Source organism: Cryptomeria japonica, chromosome 3, assembly GCF_030272615.1.
Source record: "Cryptomeria japonica chromosome 3, Sugi_1.0, whole genome shotgun sequence".
Classification (NCBI taxonomy): Eukaryota; Viridiplantae; Streptophyta; class Pinopsida; order Cupressales; family Cupressaceae; genus Cryptomeria; species Cryptomeria japonica.
The window spans coordinates 238,937,487-238,949,798 of record NC_081407.1 but is presented as its reverse complement, the minus strand read 5'-3'; the positions used below and the strand labels follow the sequence as shown (position 1 = coordinate 238,949,798).

Below are 12,312 nucleotides of genomic sequence, written 5' to 3'. Positions count from 1 at the left end.
CCAGACTGAAGTGCTGGCTCCCTTTGATTTAAAATTGCTTAGAAATGAAGCCTACAACTAACCTTGGTGATGCACCCTGATAAAAGACCTATACATGCTGTCTAAACTTACAATGACTGTATGAAAAGCTTCCAATTTTCTGCACAACAGTTGGTGTTGCAAACTCTAACTTCATCATTTTGTAGAAAGGACATTGTATATTGCTGTTTTTGAAGGAAAGGAGAGAGCCTTATCACTATTGAATAGCCTTATATCATCATTTCATAACCTACAACTAGCTAAAGAATTCATTTGTTGCTCATATAGTATGTCTAAAGAGGTTTAATCATGAAAAAACAAGAAAGACATATGCTTGAAAATTACACACAACATGGAACAACCAATTGAAGGCAAAGCTTGCTTTTATATTGATCAAAGAAACTCTTTACAGCAGTACAGATCTGAATGACCTTGAGACCGGTTGCAAGCATAGGTAGGCTGACAACTAGGTTGAGCAGGGGTGGGTGGGTGGTAAGCATATTGAGATTGCTGTCTACTTGCTATCAATGAGTTATTTTGCATGAGGGGAACAGCTTGTCCAGTTTGGTATGGTGAGTAGGTAGGCACATGGACAGTGTTTTCACGAAATGGAGGGTAATAAAACACGTTTCTATGAAATGTAGGCATATGAAGCATCAAAACAAGCTGGAAATTCATGGAAACATTTTAAAGCAAGAAAAATCAGGTTTGATTTTCTACAAAAATAAGTACATACCAGCACTTGTCTACTTGAAAAGAGCAGATATTCTTCCAAAGTCACCAGGTGTGTTGAATACTTGCTTCCAAAGGCAGAAACTACTACTGTACACACCAGACAACAGTAATATGAAGTATAAAAGATACTGAAAATCTGCTCTTCGTCCCACCGGGCATGCTAAAAACTGTTATGAATGAGATTTGCACCCTGTTGAACATAAAGTTCAACAATCTATTGAAACATGGGAATGACCTCAAGGTGTGGATGCCCTAAATGAGATCAAACCTCCAGACTGAAGCGCTGGCTCCCTTTGATTTAAAATTGCTTAGAAATGAAGCCTACAACTAAACTTGGTGATGCACCCTGATAAAAGACCTATACATGCTGTCTAAACTTACAATGACTGTATGAAAAGCTTCCAATTTTCTGCACAACAGTTGGTGTTGCAAACTCTAACTTCATCATTTTGTAGAAAGGACATTGTATATTGCTGTTTTTGAAGGAAAGGAGAGAGCGTTATCACTATTGAATAGAGCCTTATATCATCATTTCACAACCTACAACCAGCTAAAGAATTCATTTGTTGCTCATATAGTATGTCTAAAGAGGTTTAATCATGAAAAAACAAGAAAGACATATGCTTGAAAATTACACACAACATGGAACAACCAATTGAAGGCACAGCTTGCTTTTATATTGATCAAAGAAACTCTTTACAGCAGTACAGATCTGAAAATGTTTGATGCGTTTTAAAAAAAATTGACTCTTACAATGAGATATCAGTCCAAAAGTGACTGATTTTGAGTTACAAACTATACACTTTTACGTGATAGAGCTCAAAAGTAGCTACAATAGTTGCAAAAAAGAAGTAAGAACTAGAGAAAGAAGTTCTAAAGCTGCTTATTTAAGTACAAAAGCATCATAAATGCTTGCATCATGCTTGCCTTGAATGGTTGAAAAAGTCTCCTTTGTGCTGGGTCGAATGCAACTGATTTTGGGTCCAAAAAGCCCTTCAAAGTTCAAACTGCTTCAAATTGAAAAATTGATGAAGAAAAGACTTCTCCTTTTACCTGCCTATTAGTTAGGTCTTCAATTTTGTCCCTATATTCCTGGAATCAGCTTGAAAAGGTCCTCAACTACCCCTATATCTACTCCACCACCTGGACAGCTTAATCACTCCTTCCTAGATGCTCTCTACCTGCTGTCCAACTCATCCAACTGCTGCTAAATCTGCTCTCCATAATGTTTCTAGTCCATTTAACTGCTGTAGGGTCGGGTAGAATTGATTTTGGGTCATAAAATGCTCTCGAACTGTCTCAAATTGAATAACAATGGCCTCAAATTGTGCCTTACATGTGTACCCAACCACCAGGTATACCCCTCCATGTCAAAATGATACCTAAGAGCCCAGAATTTCCCTCTTTTCTGCTCTTTGTATCTGTTGTCCACTATCCTTTTATCCATAACATTGGATATGATTGTTGTAATTTGGCTTTGATGAACACCTTTCAAATCTTTGTATTTGGTATGTGGAGTGAATGATCTTTTCTCCATCATTGATGCAATTATCTACAGCCCTATGTGCTGTCACAAAACCTTCTTCTCTTCAACAATCACTTGTTACTGGACCTGATGCTCCTCAACCTCATCAAGAGACTGCCAATCACTATATGATCTCTTCTTTGAAGATCTTCTATACTTCTTGCATTCATGATAGCTTCCATTAACCATTATATTCCATTTATAGATGTTGCAGCCTACCAACCTACTGTTTCTGTTTCCATTCCTTTGTCTGATCTTCTTTGATCTGGTACTTGGATTTATGATGATGCTTTGTCTCTCAAACAGAGTCCTTCTCATCACTGTCCTTGATGACCTTGCTCACTGTAAAGGGGACCTTCATTCATGTTGTTGTCCTTTGGCACCATCATCAAGTCTTTGTGTCTCAGGACTGCTATGACTGTCTCGGTGCTGCTCCGTGGCTACCTTTTTCCCTTGGGATTGCTCATGTCACATTCAAGTCTTCAAAGGGAAGTCATATCTATAGTGTCATGACGAGCTTTATGCTCTGTGATACCCTTGTGTTCTGATGCTGATCCATACTGTCAAATTTGTCTCTACCTTTTCTGTGTGCTATTAACTACTTTATTTGTGCACATGAATGTCATCCTATCTTCTTTTGCTCATGATATGAGGGCTGTTCTTGTAGTGCTCTTCTTTATCATTGGTCCATCTAATGTTGACTGTCCTCGTTCTGCTGATATGAAGTTCTTAACACTGTCTTCTCCATATTGGTATTGTTTCATTGATTCCATTACTGGTTCAAAACTTTGATACATTGATCTTTACATCCAATACTGCCTCGTATTCATTGTTATTGACCATCTTTCTTGATGAGTGTTATAGCTCACTGTTTTGAGGTCAACATGAGCGTAGCATTAATTGGATCTCCATAATTAAAATTGAGGCGATCATCTGTTCTCCACTGCTACAAAACGTTTGTCAAGGCCTTCATAAAGATCATCGAGCTATTTAATATTGCATGGACTGTATTTTTCTTGGTTGCTACTGGTCCTTTAGTCTTTCACCCTATTACCTTTGGACTTCCTTGTGGACTGTCATAATGTTTTGATACTATTCCAGATTTGGCCTTCTTGAATGCATCACTGTCTTTTGAATGCAAAACTCAATGACTGTCCTAAGATGACTATTATCAGCCCTATATCTTTGACTATTACATGGACTGCTATCTTTGAGTAATGAGACTGTCCTTTGTGCTATTATAGCAATGCAGTGCTGTTCCTTTGGATGATACTTGACTGTCACAAAACTTTGAATCAGACCCTGTCATTAACAAAGAAAACCTAATCACTGTTATTTGTCTCAGATTTTGATGATTTAGGGCTGGCCAAACTCCTTACTCTATCTCCTATAAGTATGTCTATTGTATAGAATACTATGCTTGCAACTATCATGGAGCTATTGTTTATGAATGTGACTACTCTTACATTTTCACTGTCTTCATTCTTCTCAAGGTGCTGACTATCATTGACTGTGTTTTGAGTTCATTGAGGCTTCATTCACAAGATATGCCACTTTAAACCCTCATCAACCTGTTATGATAGTTTTTCTCATATCATCTTTGAGGATCTCCATTGGACTTTATGTCTCCGTCTTACACTTTGTGAATTGGTTGCTCCTCCATTTGGCTGCCATGAAACTCTGTCAACATCCTTCATCACTGTCAAGCCCATAAGCTTACCCTTGGAATGTCCTCTCTATGAATGCTTCCTTTGTGTGATCTTACTATTAATAGTGATACCACTGTCATGTACCCCTCTTATGTTCGCTGTCACAAGGCCTTGACCTTCTTTTCCGTGACTGCCCTCTATACTGCTTCACCGTGCTGTTAAGACTGTCATGATTTTGATCTCTTGTTGTGCTACCCTGGAATTAGGTTGTGTTCTGTGATACCCTTCATGCTCATTAGCGGATAGTCATCCTTTTTGGTCAGTTTAATATCATTGTTCATGAGGACTGCATATTCATGACTGCCCCATCATCAAAGAGACATTCAAATCTTTTAACTTATAACACATTCCTTCAACCTGACACCCCCAATAACATTCAGCCACATAACTTCTAGCATCCTATAGGTAGAATCAATACAATTTTAGATGGTTGTCATAATGTATTTAATATCTTTCTCACCAATTGTAGACATGAGCCAGCATGGATATCTTTAACAAACAGACGCATAGATTTTTTGATGTGTTGCCAATATTGTCCATATGGCAAGAAAAAATTCCTCCTTAATAAAGTGAGAGTTTCATGGAAGGAGAAGATGAGTGACAAACCTGACATTTCTTTTGCCCTCCACACACATGGTCACCTACCCACAATGTGCCCAACCTTGATCTTCTCTTATGCAACGTGTAGAGCTCATGCTGTGTGCCCAAAATCTCTACCCGATTTATGCAACGTGGTGAGCTTCCAAAAGAACAATGTGCCCTATCCTCACTCAAATGTGAAGACTCCTTCAAACTGAAACAAGGCAAAAACGTAGGTTCTGCAATGTGCAAGGAATATGAACCTCCTTCAATGTGGCATGCATCTCTATTTAGCAGCTGCAACAGGGAAATTATAAGCCCTAAAACTAGTATACAACATGGAGATTTTCTTTTCAATGTGGGAGTTCTTTTAGAATCTTTCAACATGGGTTAAAATGTCTCTTCCCTCTAAAATTATAAGGATGAAGAGATGTGGACTTTAGGCATCTTTTGGGGAAGTGGGGATACTTGGAGATTCAATAGATATCATAACTCCTTCAAAGTTTAAACCACCAACTTATAGGCTTGAAGTAAAGACAACAACCTCATCATGACTTATTTCTGAAAAACATTGAAGACATGTAATCCCAAAAATTGAAATGAGAACTTAAAACTTTAAAGACCTCCTTATTCAAGACTATTTATGCCGTAGAAAAAAAATAGACTAACACTACCAAGCAAAAATTGGATGCTTTCAACAAGAAGAGTAAAAATAAAGAAATTTTTAGAATTTTGCCCGAAACTGCCTACTTGATGATATGAGTTCTCTTGATCAACATGCCTAGTAGCTACAGTTTTCTTGGGCATGTGTAGCGTGGGCTTATCTAGGTCATGTCCTTGGTATTCATAAACCATGCTTAGCTTAGTTCTCACATGAATGCAGAGGGGAAAGCCTGCGAAGTTTAACCTCATTCATTGACATGGCAGATGCCCATCTAGCTATATTGCAGTCTGACAAATCTACATATTTTAATGATTCTTTATTTAGCTAATTTTAATTGCTTGAAAGCATTTTGCATTAATATGTTTAATTTTAACAGTTTCTAGGATATTAAGTCAAGATTTTTCCCTATTTCTTGAAGATATTAAATAAGAGAAAACAAATCTCCAAAGTATATTTCTTTTGCCCTTGTCGTTTATGTTATTTCTCTGTCCAATTATTTGTCATTTTCTTAACTCTTTTTCAGAAATCTGTCATTTCAATTCATTTACATTTACCATATTTGGAGTGCTATCCATTCATGATATTTGTTCTTCTTCATTGGTTACACTTATTTACAATTTATTAAGTTCAGATTTATATTTTATTTAAGTTTTGCCGAATAAAGTAACTATTAAAATTTTAAGAATATCTCCACAATTGTAACACTGCTCGCATTTCGAATGATCTAGAAAGATTGTAAGTGATACTTAATGATGGCTGAGGTTTTATGCACATACTGTCCAGGAATGGCAAAGGCACCAATCTGCAGCAATTGTTTTAGAAATATAATATTTTTTTTGAAAGTGACATTTTGCTGCAAGCATTTTTCTAATTGATCTTTTCAATCAGACATTTAATAAGAACTTTTAACAAATGCTTCACAGATTAACTGTACAAGGCAAAGCTTTTCTGGTTCAGGAGACTGATGGCTTGATTGATCAATGCAATAGAAGGGACATTCAGTTGCTGTTTAACAAGAGATAAATGGGGGATTTCAAGCTACCATATTTCTTCAATTATCCTCCTTACTTTACGTAATCACTTTCCCATTTTCATGATTGGTTATTGCCCATACTACATTATCTGTCTATAATTTATGGGGAATTGAAAACAAAATTCAGGAATATATTCTCATGCATCAAAATTTCATACAAAAGTGTTTAATGCTTACAAGCATATAAGAAACTGCAATTTTTTTTTTTAAAAACTATAAAGCAATAATTCATTATTTGTTTGAAGATCCCCAAACCATTAGAATGGATTATGTTCGACTTCTATGTGAATGAAGACATTAAACTGAAGTCTGATTACTACGACTGATGAGGCATGCCTATTTTTTAGGTTTTACAAAATTGGTTGGTTGATAATAGGAAACTTTTTTTACTATGCCCTTAGAATCATTCTGTATTTTAATGTCACAAAGTCTTCAATCTGTGGATTTTTATGTATATATTTTCCTAAAAAATGGGCTTCTGTTCTGTGTATTGAAAACTCAATGTTGCATAGTCAATGGCATTTATATCTGCTTTAGAGAGCAACTGGCCTTTAGGGTGGCAGCTAGTAGATATATTAAAAGATGAATACAACCATTGGTTCTTGGTCTCATTTTGTTTATAGAGATAACTGCCAAATAATTCAATATTGTCAAATCAATTGATGAAGATGGTACAGGTTCATGAAAATGATTTGATATTGAATTCTTATATATTTCTGGATAGTTGCTATCTATAGCAGCAGTTTCAGATAATACTGAATCTCTTACAAGAAAATTATTCAATGTAAGCTTATCTTTGTGCCATTGACCCTTTTGAAGCATTGTGGGTTTCATGGATCCCTGTGTTTGGTGCTAGCACTTATCTGCCACATCATCACTTATATTTCTTAATATGCTAGCACGGGCCGAAATTGCTGTCAATGCCTGCTAAAACCATTGGGACATAGTTAAAATTCCTTAAATACTGTTGCTTGAACAATACTATAGCTCCATTTCAACTGTCACCTCAGCCACCAGTTGCGCTTCTTCATCTTTTACTTTTTGAAACACTCACAATAACATCAATTGCACAATATCATTGACATAAGATCTAACAATTATGCAACACAAGTAGAACACATGATTTATGTAGAAACCCTTATGTGAGAAAACCATGGCGAAATATTGATTATATTAAACTCTTTTATAAATTTCATAGGCACCAACCTATTGGAGACATCAATCCTTTCAATTTGTAGGCACCGACCTACTGGAGGCACCAAGGCCACAGTTTGTAGGCACCAACCCCCACAGCTAAGCACCAACTTAGTAAGAGATACCAATCTCTACTTTAGGAAGTACCAACTTCCAAAACAAAGTTCCACCTTGAATGTTGCTTTTTTAATGGATGATGGTCAAATTGATCTACTTCATATATTCACTCCATAATTCTATACTTTATTTCTTACTTGGTCTTCATGATATATACTTCTATGTATTCTATACTCTTCCTCCTTTAAATCTGAAAGATATCTGACTTTAAAACTGGGAGATTCCTGATTTTAAAGACACTTGGATTGCATAAAAAACTTAATAGGATAGTTGGACCACTCAGAACTTGTTTTTCTTTTAATAAATGCAAGCTTAAAAATGAAATATCAGAATTACAGACCCCAAAGATAATCAACTTTCTTTTGCATAAAAGTATCTAATTTTTCTGTTACATCATAGAATAAAGATTCATGCATATATTCTTGAAATTTGATAACCCATACAATGAACTGATTCAGAAACTAAGCTCACACCTGTTCCTGGCCTATCGCATACTTGCTTGCAGGTGTCGCAGACACACTGCCAAGTAAGGACACATACACCTGGGTCTGCCTCAGCTTCCAGAACTCTCTGCAATTATAAAGTTGAATATATATATCACCTCATATCCTGAAGTGATGAACCCGATATCGCTGCCCTTCCTCTTAATGGATTGGCTAAGGGCACCTGAGTGTTATATCGAATCTCCTCCTCAAGGTCTGACCTGAACTATTTTCCAAATCCCTTAGCTGGCTTGGTTACTTCTTTCTTCAATCTTCTGTGAGCTCCGCAATCTCCTTAGGCTCCTTCTCGAGTCAGGAGACTGGAGATTGTCATCCCATATCCTCCTATTATGCGCTAGGTAGATTTCACCCATCTAAGATCCCCATTCCACAAATCTCATGGCAAAGAAGATATTCTCGGGCAGATGTGTCAGAAGACTTCTTACGCTATACATGGACAAGTATCAGCTTCCCAAAAATATTATCCGCAAAAAGCATTAATATTTCAAATATCTTCTGCACAGCAAAGGTCAATACAAGCCAAAATTATATTGGAAGATAATAGCCGGATGAGGAAATAATGAAAATCGCCAAACTTTAATAATATCAGATGCCAATATGAAATAATAACAATATCGAACTCCCTTAATATAGCTGCCACTTAAAGAGTTTTGATAATTAAAACATTGGCTCATATTTCACATATTCGATACATCCCATAGACAATATAAGACTCATATAGCAATAGTCTTTTTCCAAATACATATAAGCACAAAATACCTCAACTCAAAAGATATCTTTATTACTGGAACTTATCTGCAAATTTGTTTCCAATGGAGACTTTACAAATTTGGCATAGATGTAGACTTTGTCTTGAATCCAACCCCTCGGAAGAATTAGGTTTTCGTCCAGCCCTTTTGTCAAACTCCTGAAGGTATTCGTCTCCAGAAATCATAAAATGTTTATCAAATCCAGAGGCATGCTTTCCTTCCTCCATCCAATCTCCTTGTAAAGAACTCCAAGAAGCATCTAGAATATTAGGCCAACTTTAATATTATTTATATTTGTAGAACTTTATATAATAAAGTGACATTTGATAGTATTTTATTATTTTGTTATTATTTAATTAAATTAATTTATATTAAGTCATCATTTGAATATTTCATTTATTTTTTGACAACTTATAAAAATTAATTTAATTAACTGTCACTTTAAAAAGTGGGGACATTACAATCCTGCTGGCCCAAACGTTGCTTGTCCTCAAGCAATTCTCTACTGCATCTGCACCACCAGGATCTTTAAACCAGCCATATGAAGAACACTATATCACTTTGCTGCTCCACTCTGATGCAGTCAACATTATTGAAACCTACAACTTTGTAATGCGAAAGTATTCCTAGTGTTATGGTTATCCACTCTCCATCCAACAATGTTTCATCATAATCCCACCACTCCATACTCATGCTGTAGACTGATATTTGATTAACAACGTGCTGCATACTCATGAGTGTTTGTATACTCATCAATTCTCCATACTCCAATATGCCCACCATAGATGCATAATAGATCGAAAGTTCATCATAAAATGTCATACCTGAAATATCCCTTGTCTCAACATCATATCCACTCCTTGGAAAATCAACTAGTAAGGCTGTCCCCTCATTCACTTCGTGATTATTCATTGCTATGATCATCCTTGCTGCTGCTACTTGTGGCGCTTTCCACCAAGGCCTTGAGTATTATCTTCTTTCCATCCACCATGAACTTCAACTCCATCTGCTGGAAGTCCTGAATGTATTGTTCAAGAGGATGCAACCATTGGATTCCTAATATGATATCGGAATCAACAATCCCTATCATATAGAAATCATTGATGGTAGTGTAGTCATCAAACTCAATGTTCATTTGTGGTACCCTCTTGTTGCATTTTATCTTAAACCCATCAGCCAATATGACATGAAATCCTCAAAATTGTTCTAATGGCAGTCCTCCTCTTGCTACCAAGTTGTCACTCACAAAATTGTGAGTTGCACCTTTATCCACTAAACATGTCACTTGCTGTCCATTAACCACACCTCTTACTCTAAACGACTGATACTTAGAAGTACTTAAAAGTAAAGCTGTGGTACCATGTGCTAAGGCTATAGTATCTTGCTCCTTATTGTCACTTTTTGAAGTACCATTAATAGCATCATCAACATCAAATGTAACTTTGATATAATGCAATTGACCCTTCCCATGACATCTATGACCAGGCACCCATGGCTCCTTACAAGTGAAGCACAACTTCTTCCTACACAGCTCATTCTTGATTGCAAAATCCAGCTTCTTATCATCTTCCTTACTTGGCTTAGGGAGGACTTTTGACTCCTCTTGAGATACCTTCTTGTGCTTGGCACTAGTGTCCTCTTGATTGTGTTTTCCCTTGGATATAAAACTGTTCTTAATCACAGAATCCTCCAAATAAAGGGCTCTTGTGATGACCTCTTGTAGTGTGATTGGATTGAAGGCCTTAAGCAACCCTTTTAGGGGTTCAGCTAATCCCTCAATGAAGAGCACTACGAGTCTCTTTTTGTCACATCAAGCACCATTACGAGTCTTTGAAACTTTGCTACATAATCCTCCACCTTATCCTCTTGTTTCAACTGTTGTGCTAGATCCCTGAAATGGATCTCTGGGTCTGTTCTATCAAATCTTTTGATCAATCTTTGACTGAATTCTCTATAGTGGTGATAGAATCATGCCCCTGGGTTACCATACTGTGGTAGCACCATTCATGAGCTACTCCCTCCAAATGCAAGGTGGCGAATAGCTTCCTCTTCGAGCATGGGATTCAAGGAGAAATATGTATCAAGTTTTTGTAGCCATGATCTTGCTGATGTATTGCTTGACCCATCAAAATTGGGAATTATGATCTTCCCCAAACGGTGCTGGATATCCTTTCTTTCATCATACCCCTTCCTCCTATGCTCCTTTTGTTTTCAGTCCACAATATTCAGTGAAATTCATATCATTACGGACTACTTCACTCAGTGCATTGCCTTCAACCTGAAGTCAGTCCATCTCATTAGCTGGATCAAATTGACATTCGCCCACATCCTCTTTTGACAAGAACTTGGCCTTGAATTACTTGGTATTTACTGATGCTTTCTCATCTTCAGTAGTAGACTTCTCCCCATTAGAGTTGTTTCCTTCACTCTTATCGTGTGCATGCTTATCACTATTATGATGCTGATTGAGACCCCTCAACAATTGGACCATTTCCTTCATAGTATCGGACATGTGAATATGAAACTCCTCAGACCTCTTGAAGAAGGCTTTAGCAGCATCTTCGTCTCTGTCACCCATACTGGTACCTTTCTTCTCCTCTCTTTGTTAGTACCTTTGTTCCCTTTTTCTCATCAACGACCCCACAGGTTGGCAAGACTTAAGCTCTGATACCACTGAAAGATACTTGACTTAAAAACTGAGAGATCCCTGATTTTAAGACACTTGGATTGCATAAAAACTTATAGGATAGTCGGATCAACCAAAACTTGTTTTTCTTTTCATTAATGCAAACTTAAAAATGAAATATCAGAATTACAGACCTGTTGTGACCATTTCACACATCGCCCCATCCCAAATGGGGACCCCCTCTTTTTGCTTGTTTTTCGCTCGTTTTCGCTTTTGTTTTTAGGGTTTTGTTAGTTAGTTGGTCGTTTGGATTTAGGGCCAAGCCTTAGGGTTTTAAATTTTGCCTTTTCAAGCCAAAATCCAGTCATTTTTGAGAGCTTTTGAGCTTCTTTTCTAGAATGCAAATTTTGAATACAATGAATTCGCCAAATTGGTCTAATTTTCAATTGGAATGTTCATGCAGAGCTTAAACTTGTCTAAGTGTTGACCGTCAATATGAATTTTTGTTTGATTGAATATTTTGACCAAATTTTGACTTTTTTGAAGTTTGATCCTGGGCATTGGAATTGATTTGTTTTCACCTCGTGAAGTGTTAAAATGTGAAAAATCTTGTTATTTTGGCCTGTAGGAGCAAAATCGCTCCTGTCCCTCAGTGAAGGACGGGAGCTCAATTTCAAATATCTCATCATCCTTGCAGAGTCCAGACAAATTTTACGTTTGAAGTGATGGAGAACGACAAGATCTTTCCATTGAATATAAATTGAAGATTTTCATGAGCACAGAAAGGCCTCCAGAAGGAAAATCGCTCCTGTCCCTCAGTGAAGGACCGGAGCTACGAATCAAATTTCGCCTCGTCCTTG

The 12,312-nt window shown here is 36.9% G+C and overlaps 1 protein-coding gene across 1 annotated transcript in view; it reads left to right on the top strand.

Annotated features, from left to right (window-relative positions):
* LOC131074381 (vacuolar protein sorting-associated protein 25) overlaps positions 1-12,312 on the top strand; it is a 33,041-nt gene that overhangs the window by 4,428 nt on the left and 16,301 nt on the right. Inside the window, exon 2 of the mRNA XM_058010996.2 lies at positions 6,154-6,303. Coding sequence (XP_057866979.1) covers positions 6,254-6,303 — 50 coding nt within the window. The 5' untranslated portion in view covers positions 6,154-6,253. The remainder of the gene's footprint in view (positions 1-6,153; positions 6,304-12,312) is intronic.